Here is a 19,751-nt window from a genome sequence, read left to right on the forward strand (position 1 = left end):
TGTTTTAATTGATTTGTTGTCTGTTTTGTTACACAACATGAAAGACAACTAGTTCAAATAGTCACTACATTCCTGTAAGACTTGGATAACAGGTCAAACAGAAAGAAGAGGTTTCATGGGCATGACTCGCCCCTCAGTGAAATTACATCAAAAGCGATGGAACAATAAAAGGGTTGGGTGCACATCATATCTGTCACAGAGGGCCAGGCAAAACTAGGCCTGTACTGACTTGGTGTGTTGTCTCTGTCTGCCTCTGACGTCAGCGCGAGAGAGGGAGCGGAGAGGCTGATGTGCTGGATACTTTAACAGGGAGGCACAAGAAAACACTGAAAGGAGCGGTGATCAGACTTGCCAGTGGGACACAGGTTTAGGAAAAGAAAATAGCTTAGTGTGGAAAAAAACGAGGGTAGATGTAGGTTAGGTGTGATTGTAGAAGAAAATAAAAGGAAGAGGATATTAAGGCTATCCATCTTTTACACTCACCCTCCACTAAAACGCCAAGTTTACTCACTAATCCATTAACCTTTCAGCATCTTTCGTCATGACGGACTGTGTTGGTCTGTAGGGGGCATTAAAATAAAGCGAGGGGCTTTGCTGGTGCAATAAAATTGGAAGCAGGAGGTCGAATGGAGAAGCAGATGAAAGTGGACAGAAGTTTATAAAACTCACAAACAAGATTTTGCAAAGCTTATCTTCTATCACAGCTTGCAGGATAGAAACACACAGACTGTTCTGACTCTTTGCTTTGGCAAAACAGGAACATTACTGCAAGACGACCCTGATGCCTCCTGCACTGCTGCGGTCAGTTTTTAAACACAGGCTTAAAGTTGATTGAACATAGTGTTGGGCTATCATTAGTTAGTTTAAACTTTGAGAAATAGCAGATACAATGATTCTGTAATAGGCTGCTCATATTAAGCACTGCAGTCCAATAAACACTTAACTAAAATAGCTGCAGTGTTAGAGCCATATAACATTCAACTAACCAGTGCTACAGGGCTAGCTCATAAAACTAAACACAGTGTACTAACAATCAGGAGAACTACATTAAACAAAGATGGTTATCCATATCCAGCCCACTAATCCACTGGTCTCCTCTGTGTCTGCCTTGTGTGCCCCTAGGTTTTGTGGGAGTGGAAACACTGACTGTCTTGCTGCATCACACTGGGAGCCACATGTGCCTGAAGCAGGGCTTTGGTCTGGCCTAGCCTAGTCAGGTCTGGCACAGAGAAGAGACAATGATTAGCCCCAGACATGGCCTGTTAAGACCCCTTCTGTGACCGGCGTCCGCCTGCTGCGCTCGTCCACCTGTTATTATTACAGTCAAGCCGATTTCATATTAACACAACATTAAAGGCCCGCTGGGTGTTTTCCATGCAACAGAGCAAAGAGTGGGACAGACAGCAAGAGAGAAGTGGAGCCTGGGAGCGCACATGTGCATGCATGTGGGCAGGAATCTCAGATTTACTCCATGAGTCAGGGTCTAAACATCATTTCCATCCCAGGCAGCTGCCATGGAAGTCTTAAAACGATGGATAATTAACGCGCTGCCACATTAAACACATTAGACTGGATGGTGACAGAAGCCTGGATGTCTGAAAAATATTACGAGGATATTTTAAGCTTATTGCCCAGGGGAGAACTGGATGAGTGGTTAAGTGCTGCTGAATGAGAGAAAAGAGGTCTGGTCTGGACTAAAAGTGTGTGCATTAAGAGGCAGAGCGAATAAGATATTTGTAATTATGGCAAAGCATGAGCATCACTGGTGTTTCAGGTATTATTCAGTGTGGAAACTATAGCTCATAAAACCTCAGCTGGTCATGTGTGGGTGTCTGAGGATCAGGTTATTGATGATGTCATGAGATAAGCTCTGTTGACACAGAACATGCCTTTGGAATAACTGGACGACACCTTTCCAGGTGGTGCCAACTTGATCCCTGTGCTCTGTTGCAACACGTGCTGTTTAGAAAGGTGTGGGTATAATGATCAATGATGTGGAAAAAAAGCTCAAGCGCTCAGTTGTAACCAGACAACAATGTTTAGCGATGATGCACAGAAAGAATGAAGTTTTTGTGAAACCAGAGGTTGTGGCAGTGAGAGAGTTAGTAAGAAAGTATGAACCATCTAAAGAGGTTATTCAGTTTTCCCCCCTCCAAATTCAGACTTGGGTTTACCTTTGGTGATGCTGAGTGTGTTGTCTCCACTAGCAACAAAGTCATAAAGTGCAACAAAGAGGTTAGGGTCGCTCTCGGTCGCGCCCAGAAGGTTCTCCTTGGAGCTCCAGCGCACCGCCTCTGTCAGAGCTTCTGGTAAGAAAGGACAAGCAAAAGAAAAGACATCACATTACTATGATTATCAGAGAGATTTGATTCACACAGGTGAACAACAAGACCACAACTCCACTGCTGGCTGACACCTTCAATGAATTTTGCCAGCTTACAATCCTCTTTGACAGAAACTGAACACAAAAAGCAGCACAGCAGCATTTATTGCGACCCATAAATCCTAAGGTTTTTCCATAATCCTAAGACCCCATCCTGCTGCCCGTCTACCTGTCTTTCGAGGTCGAGTCCCCAGTCTGAAACCTGTGCGGAGTTTATGGCCACTCAAAGCAGCCCACTCATCTTCAAAACTGCTGCTTGCTTGCAGGCACCTGAGAAGCATCACTTCACTCGGCCAACTCTCCTTAACTCACCTATCTCTAGCTACACAAACAGGCCTGCTGTGGGCCAGGTACAATCTGAGATGGGAGTGTCTTTGCATTTGTATTTATGAAGGGAAAAAAAGAGGAGGAGCTATTAAACCAAAGGGAGGGGAAAGCACATAAAGAAGGGCTGAATGACATACACACAGAAATGTAGCTAACACGTACATGCTCTACAGCTGCTCCCAACATTGCTGCATGTCTGGACAGCTGGTTAAAGAGTGGGAGAGGATTGGGAATGAAGGGAAGCAGGATAAAGAAAAGTCACATCAGTACAAGAAACTGAAAACAAACAGAGAAGCTGCTACATGCATGTTTTTGCCATAAAGAGGATGGAAGTCGTGTGCCAAAAGTGATCGAGTAACCCCCGATTGTATAGTTCATCTTTAAACATATACAATGTGCTTGTTAAATAAGAACAACGCCTAATCCATGTAATATGCTTGTAGAATGTTATTTTACATTTTAATTAGTGAGAAAAGCATTGCTTTCTCAAACATACACAGATTGTAACTGAAAGCAATAACCCTAAACTCTGAGTCATATTCAGAGTGAGATGAGTTTATTCTGGAGGCTGTAGTTTCCAAACGTATAGGATTTCACTACTGATTTATGTTTATAAACAAAACAATACAAAACCCCAAAATGATGGCAGCAGAATAAATGGAAGTGATATAACACATGATGTCACCTCTCGCTACCACATACATGTACAGGCAAATGTTTAACAAAGAAACTAGCTGATTCATAGCAGATTTCCTCCTCTGGGATCAGCGTCACTAAAGTCACTTTGACTGTCAAACCAGACTGTCCTGTTAAACCATCGTTTGAACCGACTCGGTGTTGGCACTTAGAGGTCGTTTTGAACTACTTACTGAAACAGACCATCCTGCCATGCAACAGCACTGCCACTGAGACCACAGACATGCAGGTTATGTTCAAGATGACACAACACGCACCATCTACTGTCCAATCATCACCATAGCGTCATGATTCCTGGAAGATCCCAGTCAACCTCATTACACAGGAAGTACAAAAGGGACTCAAGTTTTTAAGAGACCATCTAAATTCTTGCCTGATGCGTCTGATGCAACAATGATAAATTCCTACGAGTAACAGATTTGCTCTTTATTTCTAATATCAGCAGTCTGCAAAACTAACAAAAACACAACTGCTGTCATGCTACAAACACAAAACCTAGAATAAAAAAAACATGATATTGGCTGTAAAACTGAACTCTAAAACCAGCAAATGGGAGAACAATCACAGACAGCCCAGACGTTCACAATTCTTTTGGTAGACGAGGTTCTGATGAAAAACTATATTTTAATTAAGCCTGAGAGATTAAGGAAAAAGCTTTATCTAGTTAAACCATGTTAAAACGCTGCGTTTCCACCAGAGCAGTCCAGTCAAATTTAAAACACTGAGTGGCAATTATGTTTTAATCACAGACACACAAAGCTGGCAGAAATTCATCAAGAAATGATCTTTTTCCCCCTTTCTTAGCCTTCATAATTTGGCAGGTACACAGTCTACATGGGAAAAGCTCTCTGCTTTCATAGCAAAGGCTGTAAACACAACCGAAATCTTGTCTCAAACAATGCAGCTGTATATTGTCTGTTCTTTCAACACTTGCCCACCTTTGTTCCGGACCAGCATGCACTGCAACGCAGCACTAGCTGTGACCTGACTCAGCCACAGTTCCCAGTACATCTTCTGCTTTGGGTTGGATGGCAAAAAGCCTCAGTATCCACAAAAACGCAGTTTCTCTTCATTCACTGTGACTCCAAACTGTTTTTAAAAAAACATCCAACTGTGTCTCAGACAATGGAGACTGAGGAGCACATTACTCTGGCAAAAAAATGACTGAGGAGCTCAGGACAGTTCTCCAAGTCATCGCCTTCACTGTGGAGTACGAAGATTGTACACACAGCAATCGGAGAGCGAGAGAGAGACACAAAGGCATCTCCAGCCAAATTATTTACCGATGTAGTCTTTGACTTAAGCCACCCCGACTTCTGTTATTACCGTAGTGAATACCAGCCTCCTGCTGAAATCTACCCACTAGCTTTGATGTGGCCTAAGGGAGTCAAGATTTCCAGAGTCCATCTGGAGAACACAGACACCCATGACTGATGTTTGGAGCCTGAACCCACTCTGAAAGACGGCAAAAAGCGGCAGAGAGAGAGAGAGAGTGAGCGCAAAAAAGACATGTGGTTGGGGGCCATGCATATACAGAGGTTTGGGGGTAGGGCAGGGTATATGGCAGTGAGGAAGGACGTGTCCATATGTGCGTGTATGTGTGCTTGGGGAGTGTGTGAGAGCTGTGGCCAACAGCAGATGGCCGGTCTTGTTCCTCTAGGGGGGAGAGGTCCTATTGACCCACACTTTTCTTCTGATGCATGTGCATAAACGATCATGGCTCCAACTGCTGTAGTCAGGCTAAGCCAACTGTCAGAGCTGCTCCTCTTACATATCTATGTATCAGATTGCGCTTCCCAGGAATGTCTAAATGAAAAAGGGACACAATGCCATTTCTCAAAAGGTCTCAATCTGAGAAATCTCAATTCTAGTTACAAGAGAAAGAAACTCCATCACTAATTATTCCAAGGCCTCAACCCGATCACATTAAATGATGAAATACTTCAGTCAGGCAAAATGCTCTTGGCCTCGTATGCTGAAATGTTTGACTGAGCGAGCAGTTGGCCAGCGCGGGTACGTCGTGTGCCCGTCCGGGTGCCTCAGTGAGTGCGTCTGCTGTGATGTGCAACACATGTGCGCACTGAAGAAACTATGGCTTTGTGCTGAATGCTGGAGAGCGGGTGTTTGTGTCTGTGGGGTATAGCAAGCCTGCACCCCCAAGACAGCTGCGACAGAGGTGACCCTTGTACCAGGAGCACACATACTCACATATCAGCGATGACACCCTTCCCCTGGATGCCTCAACAGCTGTTTGAATGTTTGCCCCTACAAGTGTCTATAAAGAGGTCACTTTACCAGCCAAGCACCTTGTGGGGAGTAGTAAACAACACAGTAATATCTTCTGCACACCCTAATCAAAAACAATGCTGATTGTATCTTAAGCCCGTGACCAGTAGGGCTGAACGATATATCGCATTTGCGATAATATCGCGACATGATCAAGTGCAATTTTCTAACCGCAAAGGCTGCGATTATACTCTGGACATGTCCAAATTCATGGGCTGCATCCTCCTGAGGCCGCATTTGTAGACCGATTACGTCACAGCGACGTGCCGAAGGCTGTCCAAATTACTACCATATCCCAGAATTCATAGCGCGGCCCAGCCAAACTCCAGTTTCCAGCAATGGCGGCCGCTACTAAGTTTTAAAATTACTCATACTAATCTTTCTGGGTCACAAAATAAACTTTTAACATATTTTCAGGCGAGAAAGTAGTTGTGTAAACATCAAATATCTGCTCGGTTTATCAAGATATCGCATATTTGCAAAAGTGCTTCGACGTTTTCAGAGGCGTCTGCTACCCACCAGCTCGACAGCTAGCCGGGAGCTCGAGGGTTACTGATGCGGCCGAGAACGGCACAACTCCCGGCACATCATTTTCAGATCACCGCGGAGTTTCGCTGCTCGGGTTAAACGTAATATATAAGTCACTTAGACAACCTAAAAATGTTATTGTTGGGCTTTTTTCAGTGTTTTGTTTGTTCGTGAGTAAATTGGTTTGGCTGAGATTAAAGTTATTAGATTAGATAAAATAAAACTTTATTAATCCCCCGGGTGGGTTCCTCCTTGGTTTTCACACAGCTGACTAAACGTCAAACAGAAAACTTATTAAACAGAAGTATGAGACAGTCGAGAATTTACGCCAGTGTCTGGTTATATTTTAGATAGCAAGAAGCAGACGGCCGAGTTTATTAAACTCCACCGAGACAGCGGTGACGCTAATCAGAACTAGACCGTCCAATTTCACGCCTTTAAATTTTAAAGGCGTGTTTGTGTGTGTGTTTATACAATTGCTATTATGTTTGCACTTTGTGTAATGTTACTGACTGCAGAGATCAGTAAGATGTGTGTATTTTTTATTTATTAGTTTTATTTATTTAATATTATTTTTTAATTGAATGACTGTCTAGTAGTTCACAGATGTCGAAAAACTGAGTGTGGTAAAGCCACTGATTTTTTTTATGTATATTTCTGCAATCTGCACATTGTACTGACTTTCATTTTAATGTTTACACCAGGGTTCCTTGTCAGCACTTTATGCTCAGATGTTTGTAAGCTAAAAATAAACTATTGTGTATGTTCAAATATACTGTTGTGATTGAAGAAGTTAAATAAAAATGTCAGTCATCAATTCATGCATCACCTCATGTCATCATAACAGAGGTCTGTCTTCCAGGAAAGAACAGTTTAAAATTAATGTAATATAGTATTGGCCATACTATATGATGTATTGCTTGTCTTTGTTTAATAATACAGAAGACAAAGACCTTAAAAAAATAATCGCATATCGCATCGCAATCGCAATATTGGGGCAAAAAAAAAATCGCAATTAGATTATTTTCCATAATCGTTCAGCCCTAGTGACCAGTGAGGTCAGGTGGTATTTTCAGCTGCTGCAAAACAAAACATGGCAGCATGACATCCAGGAATAACTCTGCAAAGCACACAGTGACGACGGTGTGATGATAAACGGCTGGCTGAATGCCGGAAGTGTGAACAAAACCCTCATACAATACTGCGGATGAGACCCGCTTACACAAGACGTTATGTGAGCCTGACAAGCCTGATCAGATCCTGCACTGTATTCACTCCATAATCCTGGAAATGACAGACCTGGGGGCTGAAATGCATGCTATAACCTGGCACCACCAATTATCCTTTCATATTCAATGACGATTATCCAGTTCTTCATAATTCAACCTCAAATCTCGCAAGAGTTTGTGTTTTTCAGAATTAGAGGAGACTTTCTAAGACATTCATGGAGAGTTTGAAGTCAAGAAAAAGCCTTTCACAAATGTCCTGGACATGTGGCTTTACATTCTGTACAGCACATTACGATGTCTACTTTTAAACATCTGGATCAAATAGGAAATCCACAACATGTCTGATGCTGTTTAATTGTACGAGTTTTAAGCAAAATTTAGAACACTCGAATTGTCTCAGATGTGCACCGCTAAGCTGAATTTTTATTGACATTACCATTCAAGTGAGAAACTCAGATAATAAACATGTCAGCTCCCTAGTACAGTGTGACTAGATCACTGTCCAGTGGATATACAGTCAGCAGGAGGAAGGCATGGGCCCTACCAGCACTCTTATCCTAGCCCTTAACCTAAAGGTCTTGCTACACAGCAGAAAGCACGTCTACAGTACTTTGTCTCACTCTACAGTAACTCTATGAAAAACGAGTTCACAATTTTAAACATTGGTTTGTTATTTAGGTTTAGATCGTCTGCTTCTGGTTTCGGACTTCTAACTGACAAAACAAGAAAATGCCTGAGGAAACTATTAGTAACTGATAAAACAACTACTTGGCACATTTGTAACATGAAGCCAAGGACACGAAATACTGCTCACACTGTGTACTGGCTACAGTATGTAATAAAGAAACTAGGGGTGGGCGATAGAAACGATATACGATAGAAACGATATAAATTTGGCCAACGATAGAGATTTTGACTATGCCGCTCTATCGCATGTCGATGACGTCATCAAGCTGCGCCTGTTTTGGTCGAAAGCATCGCAGCGGCTACAACCATTATCATCTGCTAATTATGCTGGGCGACAGTCATAGCAAAAAGATGAAGCACTGTTGAAATATGGGGAAAGCCAAAAACTGCGCTTCCTCCACTTCCGTAACATTGATTCATTAATAATAATAATAATAATAATAATAATAATAATAATAATAATAATAATAATAATAATGGATACTTTATTGATCCCCATGGGGAAATTACTTGTTTTTCTCTGCATTTGACCCATTCACTCAGTGAAGCAGTGGGCAGCCCACTAAGCAGGCGCCCGGGGAGCAGTGTGTAGGGACGGTACCTTGCTCAGGGGTACCTCAGGGTAGCCGTTAAGTGGATTCGAACCGCCGACCTTCCGATCATGGGGCGACCACTTTACCTACTGAGCTATCCCTGCTCTCTATTCCCATGTTGTTGCAGTATATTAATGACTAACCTGGTATTGTGGATGAATGATCTCAGTTGTTCTCCTGACTGAAGTTTGGCCCGTGTACAGCATCCTGCTATGCGATTGCATTTGTGCCTGACCACCAGAATCCCTCACGTTAACTTTTATCAAGTGGAAAAAAGTTGGCGTTCATCCTCCAGCTTCACTGTGCTAATGTTATGCTAAGATAGCTGTGTCGCTAGCAATCACGTAGCACAAGTAACCCTGCAAACGCCACTGCTGTTTAGTTTTCTGTCTTCATTTATGTTGGAAGTGGCAGCAGAGCTGTACGTTTGAATTAGTTTCAAAAATCTCAGTCAGAACATGCTATGAAATGTTTAGGTGGAAGCTAGCGAGCTAACTTCCTGCTAACTTCTAACTCCGTTAAATTTAATAAATTCTGTTTTCATGGATGCCTGGATGTTAAACTTAATTGTTACACCTGGTAAAGCAGCAACACTGATGATTTTATTAAAGATTAAAGAATTTAGACCATTTTTAACTCTCGGTGTTCGTTTGAATTTGGGACCTGAGTTTTGGACCCAGATTACTCCGCGAAGCTCCTCACTACGGCAGCCGTAATGCTCTGACAATCCATCAAGCAGTGCAGCTTACTAAAGTTGTACTAAAACATTTTTAACAGATTTCTGCAGCCAAAATCGGTTTGAGGTCAGTAAGTACAACCAGAATTCATACATAAGGCACATTCTCGATTTTTGAGACAATTAAAGGATTTTAAGTGTGCCTTATAGTGTGGAAAATACGTTATACAGAAAAAAAGAATATATCGCGATATATATCGTTACTGCACATGCTTCAAATTATACCGCGATATGGATTTTAGGCCATATCGCCCAGCCCTAAAAGAAACATCCTTCAAGTAACATAGTTTTGAATAAAATAACAATTTAGACTTGAAGTGGTTTCAAATGAAATTGATGGAATACGTTTTTTTAAATTCATGTATTTCAGTAACAAAACTATTTAAATCACCATTGAGCCATACATTATATGGAAACAGTCACTGTTAAATGAATTTTGAGGTCATAACCAAGTGTGTAAAGCAAGGAGCCTTTGCTTTACTTTAGATACCTAGAGCTTTATGCAATTTCTTGGTATTTTTGGCCACATGGCAAACAATTTATTTAATGCTTTAGTACATTACACACTACTTAAAAAGTGCTGTTTGAACCCCCCCCCCCCCCAAAAAAAAAAAAAAAAATCTGAATACTGAAAAAATATAAAAGAAAAGGCAAACATTATGTAAGTAAATTAATCTGTTTTTGAGACATCAACAACACTGAGAAATCCATCTGTACTTTGTGGAACAGTCAACAGTATCCACAGAAATAGGAGAGAATCAGTTGCTGTTCATGTGGACAAGACAAAGGACAATAGCCTCATTAATGACATATCACGTGTGTGTGTGTGTGTGTGTGTGTGTGTGTGTGTGTGTGTGTGTGTGTGTGTGTGTGTTGGCTTAGGAATGAATTCCCTGAAATGCCCTTGCACTTGATAAAATGGAAACATGGAGCTTCTGCTTGCTTATGCATACAGCTCATTCTTGTGATTACCGGCAGAGTTACATCACCCTCAACGGTGTTGCAAACCCCTCTGAGTAAACACTAACACATGCACTTACAGGCCCCTGTTGGAAGCGCCTCTCGTCTATTCATCCATTACATGCCCATGTAGAGCGCCATGGCTACATCAAACACACCAATAAGGGAGTGGAACATCAGGACAGGCCTAAGTTGGATCATTCAGGAATGGAGCCTTAATTGATGCCTCGACCAGTCTCTCGCGTTATGGGTTAATAATGAGTTGTAAATGGTAAACGGACTGGTTCTTATATAGCGTTTTCTAGTCTTCTGAGCACTCAAAGCACTTTATACAACTTGTGCATTCACTTGTGCACAAGCACATTTTTCTAAGTGCTTTCTAGCTAACATTCACACATCGGAGAGCAATTTGGGGTCCGTATCTTGCCCAAGGATAATTGGCATACAGACTAGGGGAAGCCAGGAATCGAACCACCAACCTTCCGATCAGTAGATGACCTGCTCTCACGCTTGAGCTACAGTCACCCCAGTATGAGTGCTTCCCTCTAGGTGTGCTGGCAACAGTGCTAATTGCTACTGTAATGTGACAGCAGGGAAGAAGAGGGCCATATGATGCTAAACTGACCAGTCATCACCAATCGATGCTCATTACACTAAAATAAATACATATTATTACACAAAATAATCCCTCAGACTGCAGGGATTAAAATATTAATTTCTTACATATGCAGATGAACAAAACTTCAGACCAAGGTGTTTATTTTGACAGCGTCCTTCAGGTAAAGAGGTGTGACCACCAGGACAGAACTTTCCAAAGCCTGAGGGTACACTCTCCTCGCTACCATCGCTGTGTTTGTCTTCAGTTTTTGCAGCGAGTGTTTACAAAAGGACCCGGTGACTAATCTTCATGTCTGAACGGCTAATCGGTGTATGGTGTGGTTAAGCTGTGCTAGGGTGTGGGTTTAATCTACTTTACCCTGAGTCATTTTAAAGAAACAACTGGAGCCAAAGGGGGGGGGGATATCACATTATATGCATATTCACAATATAGTGGAAATGCCCCTGGCTGCAAAACTGACCCACTAGAGCGTTTAAATTTAATGTAAATGCCCTGTCAGCTTACTGCTTGATTAGATTGTTTCTCTACTTGGTTTAAACATAATCTAATTATCTATTTAACATTATTTACTGCAGTATAATTATGTAAAATTAAGCCTACAATCCTTAACAGATCAAATCTCTGAGAGCAATGTTTACAAAACCTCTTGCACTTCTGAACTCTAAGAGTAATCAAATGTATCACACAGGATATTGGAGCACAGCAGTGCCATGAGGCACACAGACCGGTCAGCTGGTGGGCAACTACGCTTAAAGAGAAGGACGCACCTCATAATCCGCAGTAAGAGCTTCACCACAATACACCTTCACTAGCAAGGATGGAAAGGACGAAAGAGTGTACGAGCACATAAATACAAGTGTGCAACTGCTTACAGTAAGCATGTGCAAGTGTGTATTTCTAGCCAAGTCTCCAGCCTGCAGCTGAGGAGATAAGCAGCAACGATAATGCCAGCAGTAGGGGGCTCATTCTAAGAAGCGATGATAATGCCAGCAGCAGAGGACTAAGCGAATCAGCGTTTAAGGGGTTTGGCTCGTAAGCCATATCCAGTGCTACACCATTGCAGTTTAACAGTGAAAACTGATTTCACTGGGAGCCACTTCAACAATTTGGTTAGATCGTCCTACAAAGTTTAAAACATTTGGTGTTTTTAAGCTGACAGATGAGGGAGATGACTTTACCATCTGCACAGCCAATCACTCGCTGTTCTGATTAATCCTCACCCTTTAATGATAAAAGCCACAGAGAGTTGAGGCCAAGGAATAAAAACTAGGATTGCGGTTTTGGGAACTACAACACCAACTGGTAGCAGATGCAAAGGCTTAAGGCTGCAACTGGGAGTTGAAGAGCGAGCAAACCAAAGACTTTAGAAAAGAGCTGCCTTTTCCCCAATCTCTACTTTGTTATTTCTTCTGTTTTATCAAATGTCATAGCTGACACTCAGTTAACTGAATTCTTTCCTGCATGGTAACATTTGTTCATCGCAAAGCACTAACATTTAACAGACATTTTACTCTTCTTAGACCGATTTGGGATCGAGGCCCGTCTCCACATCCAGGATTCAGCAGAAGTTTGGGCTAGGAGCAAATTATCGGTCTGCTTGACCGAGAGGTTTCAGTCGTTTGCAGTACAGAGCAGCTTTGGCATGAGGAGAGCACAGACCAACATAAATTATTTAACACACAACCATTCGAGAGTGCACAACGGTGCATGTAATCTTCAGGCATAAGTCATATTTATCAGTGTTAAAATTATCTGCACAGAAAGACTTTGCTTCTGTGCAGCACCCACTGTATTGCACTTAATACAATCAGACTCATCGGTTTTACCCAAATTTCTCACCCAGAGGAGGTGTGGTCATGGCTCCTCCTAGTGGTTAATGGGAGTCATTAGGACTTCTTTTATCAACATATTATCTTTACTCCAAGATATTATCTCAGAAAGGGAATTCAAATCCTCCCCATAGCCACTGAGGTGTGTGAAACAGCCATCTCAGGATACTTCACTGGCTGCTGCAAGACTTATCCTGGTTGTTGGGAGTTTTAGCACATAGAGTCCACAGAAAAGCAGATCTGCCTCTAATCTAATTTCACCCATGATGCAAATCAGCTTACGTCCTTGAATCCTGGATCCAGAAATCTCACATCTCCTCTGGGCAGATTTACCAGTACTGTATTGTAGATAGAGCTGGCTCCATGTGCATCATCAGTACTACAGTTTAAGAGGAAAAAAAATCCAATCTACTGATCTGTCCCAGTTTCTCTGATCTGTTTAGAGTAAAAATAGATCAGACTGTTATTTTGTTGAATTTATAAACCTTTCAGAAGGAGTGTGGGTTTTCTTTACACCTTTAAATGTAGGTTATCTTATATAAAGGTGTTGTGAAGGGTGACAAACTGCAGCACAACCTTGAATCAGAAATTCTATTCACAGTTTATCAGCACATTTGCTCTTCTACAAGAGCACAGGACACTCCCCTCACTGCAGTGTATCAGATGAACCCACTGCAGACATGACATCTCTGAACTCCTGACAGTGCTGAAGAGGGAGACCATCAATATGTTGCAGCCACTGATTCACCAATACTGCAACTGAACCAATAACCCAGAGAGGCGACTGTTTGACCAGCTTTCTTTGCATCAGCACAGAGGCAGTCTGCTCCTCGTTCAGCTGAGCGTTTTTAAAGCCGGCTTGTCTTTCTCCCAGGGTTTTATTTGTAGACAATGATGCCACATTAGAATTGAACTGAGGAAACCTTCAGCAGGGGACAAGGGCAGAGTCACCTTTTTTTAAATTCACTAAAGAGAAAGCCTGCCCAAAGCTGCAATTTACAGATGTCTCAGAGCGAAAACAGAGTCCTTGAGCCAAGCATATCGACAGCCAATTTACACCAACAGGCCCGGCCTCATTTGTCACCCTAAAACGACAAATGCGGCATACTGATAAAAACTCTAGAAAGCATGTGCTCGTGTAATACCCTCTGACACGAGAAAGACAGGCAGCAACACAGAAGCATGAGTTCAGCAGACAAACATGCATTCCTCATAGACTGGCACCTTTCAATTACATCTCAAGAAGGCATCATTAAACCCAAGAAGTATGCTAGTCTGTTATAAAGTTTGTTATGTAGAAGCAGGATTAATGCAACTTGTAGCTTTCAGTGGTGTCAACAGCCATAATCCCACAGATGTGTAACCAGTAATGCATACATTTAAAAAACTTTTTTCAATTAGTTAAAAAAATAAAAATCTGTATTTTAGGATTTTTAAACGGTTGTGTTTACGATGTTTTGGTTTTTTTGGGCTGCATACTCTCACTAATGCTGTGATGGAAATACATATTAAAGCTGATAATTGGGGTTAATGTCAGTGGATACAGGGTCACTGCCTGGTCAAACTTTGTGATGCTTAATTGCCGGCCTGGCATCGTTGGAGTTTTTGTTTTTGTCCTTTTTTTGTGCGTTAGCAAGCAAATAAGCAGCTGAGAAATCACCAAACGTGTCATTTTAGACATTTTTGAATACTGAAAACATCCTAAACATTTAGGACTTTTTGAGAGTCTGCATAGTTAGTACTGCTAACATTATGCTGTGGACCTTGAACTATGGAGGCCTACATTTATGACATCTGCCCATATCCACTAACAGTGCTAAGCGCTCCTTCAGCTGTTCGACACTTAAATACATATCTCAGGAGTGCAATGACTGCTGACACTCTTAGTGGACGTGCACCGACTGGAACTGATGCTGAGGCTGTTGTGTTGGAGTACAACAACAAAGCGATGGAGAACAAACTTCCAATCTGGGAATTGAGGGTAAACCCACATTCCTCTGGGGTATATCCAGTATAGATGTTTGCTGTTGGGCTAATGTGTCTGCTGCTAGGCTAATCAGACTTCTACAGGGGTGTGTAGGTCACTCAGTAAACTTTCAGATGCCCTCTCTTGTGGTCTCCACGCTGTAGGAGATAGCACACCATGTTACTACCCGCCATGAGTCCTGCTGGTGCGACTGGCAAGCCATACATAAACATTACAGTACTGTGCAAAAGATCTTACACCTGCCATTTTTACATTATCCTATGAAAATGGCAAAGCGGATACACTGGTTTATTGAAACCTACAAATATACATGGAAATGTGATATATGTCAAAAACAGATTTTATACAGTTCCAACAACCTTAAGAGTCAGTATTTCATATGACCACCTTTATTCTTCAACACAACTTGAAGTCTGTTATGCAAGCGTTCCTGTAATTACTTTAAGCAGCTTTCAGGAATAGTTTTGCTGGCTTCTTGAAGGATATTCAAACCTATTCTTTGAATGCTGGCTCACTTTTGTTCAGTTCTTTGTAAACACGATCCCACAATGCTTCAGTAATGTTGTGGTCTGCGCTCTGAGGAGGCCAATCCATGACTGATAGTGTTTCCTGATAATGTGTTTTTCTAACCAGGTGTGCTTTTATTGCACTGGCAGTGTGTTTGAGTACACTGTTATGCTAAATAATGAAGGTCTTACCAGTCAGATGCTTTCTAGATGGGGTTTGATACACCATGCAGTACTGACTGTAACCCCCCCCTCCCCGACCACCACATCCACACCATGTTAAGATATCCCAACAGTTCTTTAGGAATCACCTTGTCAGTGCAAAAATGCAATTTTATGTCTGTCAAACTGTTTTATCATTGGCATTTTTCATAGACTCAACTACAGAAACGGGGTTGTTTTTACAACAGGCTGCCAAAACATACAATTTAAAATTGGTTCTTTATTAAAGAACAAGTTATTTCTTATGTGTACCTATGGGTTAGGCACCTCGTATTCCTGAATGACTCATAGCACAGTGTTAAGCAGCTTTACAAACAAAAACCTCTCTCTCTAAATTCTTAGGACTGTACTGAATATGAGTGACAAGGCAGCCAACTTCCAAAGAAAAGTTCTTTAGGAAAAAACCTTCAGAAGGCCTGGAGCACTATTGCTCAACAACACTTAAAACAAAAACAAAAAAAACCCCATAAATGACAAGAACATCTGGCTGCTTGGAAACAAAATATAAATAAATTAAGCCTGACTCAAGTTTTTTGCACATTACTGTACATCAAAGAGTAATTTTGCAAAAAAGAAAAACCTCACCTACTTGGTTGACTCACACAATATATTAACATTTAATTTTGCTGCAATGGAACCGGAATTTTCCCACATAGGATCAATCAAACGCATCTCAACTTTGATGTCCAAGTGAACAGATAAGCAATCTCAAACTATATAACTGACTTAAAATGTATTTGTTTTCTCACAAAATAATGATAAACAATATGAACTGAAGGAGCTTCCATACCTCACAAAACATTATGCAAAAACAACAAGTTGCTTTGTGGCTTTTGGTCATACTAAAACTGCAACAGTGACACAAATTTCAGCTTTTAAAGTGCAAATATATTGGATTTGCTAATGCTATTTACAAACTAGCAACCACTTTTGTTTTAGCCTAAACAATGAGATATTACTTCCTAATAATCAAAAGAGCTTCCTTTAAAATGTAAGATAATGCTATATCATTATCGCATGAATAGACTACTAGCAAAGAGGCAGTTTTATATTCAGTGAAAGACTGAGAGCACAGTTCCAAGCTTCCTCACTTAAGAGTCTTTGTTCTATTATTGTGTGCTTTGAAGAGTAGCAGTCTCTCTGCAGAGTGGCTGTGTGACTGCATCCTGGATGCTATAAAAAGGCTACTCCTGCCCCGACACTGGAGAAAACAGAACAGTGCCGACAGTGAGCGGTGTTGCACTTAGTGGGTCTGCCTGTCTGTGTATGCACTTCAAGCTGAGGACTGTTACTTTTGAGATGTGAGAGCCAGGAACTAAAAATGCTTTCCATTCCCAAAAGGTTGCACCTTCCATGTGTCCTTGCTCACTGCAGTGATGGGAGGGCGTTTGGTCTGGGACATCAGTGGAAAAAACTAGGCGAGTTATGCCAGCAGTTCTACATATATGCGGCATGTGTGACGTAAACATTCATTCAAGGGCACAAACGAATGAGAAACCAAGACAGCAGCATGTACACATCAAACTTTTGACCGAGGTTACGTTCAGAGCAGAGTGTTCAATCAAGATGTGTGAGCAAACAATTAGGAGAAGCTCTTTGAGAATAAAATGCATTATAATGAATATGAGATCATGCAAACCTAATGGATATGCTATAGCCTCCATTACTTATAACCCCAGAAGTCTCATTAAGCAACCAGCTGAGAGGGCTTTGAGGAAGAAGGCGCGCCGACTCTCCATGACTCAAAAGAGAAAGATACTGAAGATCTGCAAGCAGATATCAACTTGAATACACTGCTTTGAAGCTGAAACACGGGTAGCACCTCCTCTGTTTTTTGTGGGGCCCAAACCCACATTGCCTTTTTTTTTTTTTTTTTTTTTTTTTTTTTTAAATCATGAGTTACCTTATGTATTATCTGATCTTGAGGACAGACATGACAAAAACAGTATAACAAGAAAGGAATAGCCTTAAACCTTGATGTTTCCTCGGTGTCAACATATAATCACAGAAGGTCACTTAAATAATTGACACGTTTCCCATTAGATCAATCTGAGCAGTCATCTTGCTGAGCCTGTTGTAACAGTAGACAGAGGATAGAAGCGAGCATGTGAAACCCACTAGGTGCTGTAATGTGAGCCTGAGGTGGTTTCTATTGTGAGTTAATGGAGTGGAATTGTTAGTCAACCACTGGAGGCAAGAATCAGTGTTTCCAAACCGGGTATCACATAGAGGGGCCTTGGAGGAAACAAGTTAACCTCTGGGTATGACCCCTTGAATCGAGCACAGAAGACTCTTCCTCTCTTTAGGAACAGTACACCTCTTTTCGGATCATTTGGTGACATGCATCACATTCATACGCCCCAACAAAGTAATGACTTTGTGTGAAATCACGGCAATCTTGTTACCACTATTCAGTAAATAACTGACTTCTGTGTGCATACACAAACAATAGCGAAATTAACACACAGTAAAATGGATGAGGCATGGAAAGCTAATGTTGGATGGCATGGCTATTTCCGCTAACGCGTCGTTGTCAAATAGCATGGAGTCGATTAGCGAATCAGCAGAAAAGAAAAAAAAAACCAAATTAGATTTTATCTCCGCTTGTAGGTTGACAGCTACTTATTTCTCTTTACCTGAATGCTGCGTGAATATATTGATGCCTGGATCGGGCACATTGACTGGAGCTGTCCTGCCTGGCGGTGTCCCGGTGCTACTGCCGGGTTCCCGGGGTCTCCTCCCGACGCCGCTCCCCCGGTTCCCCTTCCCTTGGTGTGGTTGGGGCGCGTGGGGCTGTGGTGGCTGGAGCCCGGTCGATGTACCCTCACCGACTCGGCCAACCTGCTGTCCCATCCCGGTAGTTTGGCGTGAGGACGAAGCAAGCAAACCCCCCTGCGCGCGTCTGGTTCACATTCCCCCAAAGCTGGAGCGGCCTGGCCCGAATACTCTTCCTCAATCCCTTCCCCGCCGTTCTTTCAGTGGGCTAAAGTAAAACTAGCCCGTGTTAGCTCGCCTAGCTAGCCCGTTAGCTAACGTTAGCTGCTATCAGTGAAACCCACCCACCCTGCCTTTAACAATAAAATCCCAACCCCGGCGTGTGACAGCGACTGCCTCTAATTCCTTGCTCCGGGTGGCATCCGAGTAGTAATAAAAGACACCCGGTTGGCTATATTCGGTCAAATTGAAGCTAGTTAGAATCGTTTTGCCGTTGTGCGGCCGCTGCGCGCCCCCTCTGACGCCGCCATCTTTACCGCAGAATAGAAGATGTGTGTTGCACAAGGCGGGGGGTTCGCCTGGATCCACTATCCACTGTCAGCGTGATCCTCCACCTCCAACCTGGTCCCAACAGTTCCCCTGCACCCGCACCTACACCGCTGGAGGGGACATGTAGAAAAACTAAAAAGTTTAGAAGTTCTTCCCCACTTTTAAAAGAATGTGATTACCAAGTTTAATTAACATATGACTAAGATGATATAGTCGATGTACTCATCAATATTAAACGGATATATTTCCTTTATTAAAAAAAAATACAGCTCAAACATCTGAAGTCAATACACGTATAACAGCATACCTTTTCATATATTCTTCAGATTTCAAGAGGTTATTTAAACGTAGACACCTGTATTTGAAATTTAAACATGTAAATCAACACAATAAAGACATTATTTATTTTCCACATGGGCTATTACATACACTTGAATAAAATGTGTAAATAAAATACTTTCATTTTATTTAAATTCTTCAGTTTGTACATGATGCGCAAAGAATGAATCAAAACTTTGTCTACAATCCAAAGATAGACATGATTCATAAAAATGTCACGTGACACGATACCTATGTCGATTCAATGCCAGAAGACATAACAATGAACACAAACACCACAGTAAGTAGGAAAAGCTCTGGTCCCCGAAAATAAACCTCTTATGCAAATAAACAGGATTTATACAATTTGGCCTTTCACTGTAATAAATATTCTATTTATTCATAAAATCGTAAAGGGATGAAGCTGTGTGAAAGCTTCCTGAAAATGTCTGCGTTATCTGTACATATTAACAACAGTTTGCTTGTGATTATATTTGATTATTTTGGAAAAGAAATCTGGAAATCTCTCGCTAAAATGTGCAGAGATTAAAAATAAACGCTTTAAAACAGTGCCACCTTGT

At 41.7% G+C, this 19,751-nt stretch overlaps 1 protein-coding gene across 5 annotated transcripts in view; it reads right to left on the reverse strand.

Moving 5' to 3' along the window:
* abl2 (c-abl oncogene 2, non-receptor tyrosine kinase) overlaps nucleotides 1-18,867 on the reverse strand; it is a 28,588-nt gene extending 9,721 nt beyond the window's left edge. For 2 of the 5 annotated variants that reach the window (XR_013970950.1, XM_080876896.1), the window contains exons 1-2: nucleotides 18,225-18,866; nucleotides 2,175-2,306 (exon numbers count right to left, since the gene is read on the reverse strand). Coding sequence is in view for 4 of the 5 variants with exons in the window: in XM_080876896.1 (XP_080733022.1) it covers nucleotides 2,175-2,306; nucleotides 18,225-18,441 (349 nt within the window). In the remaining variant the exon portion in view is untranslated. Of the gene's footprint in view, nucleotides 1-2,174; nucleotides 2,307-2,552; nucleotides 2,711-4,344; nucleotides 4,845-18,224 lie in introns of those variants that run through there. The other 3 variants (XM_080876897.1, XM_080876899.1, XM_080876898.1) reach the window with 3 other exon arrangements.
* Nucleotides 18,868-19,751: the final 884 nt, after the last annotated feature.

Source organism: Rhamphochromis sp. 'chilingali' (assembly GCF_963969265.1).
Source record: "Rhamphochromis sp. 'chilingali' genome assembly, chromosome: 3".
Lineage (NCBI taxonomy): Eukaryota > Metazoa > Chordata > Actinopteri > Cichliformes > Cichlidae > Rhamphochromis > Rhamphochromis sp. 'chilingali'.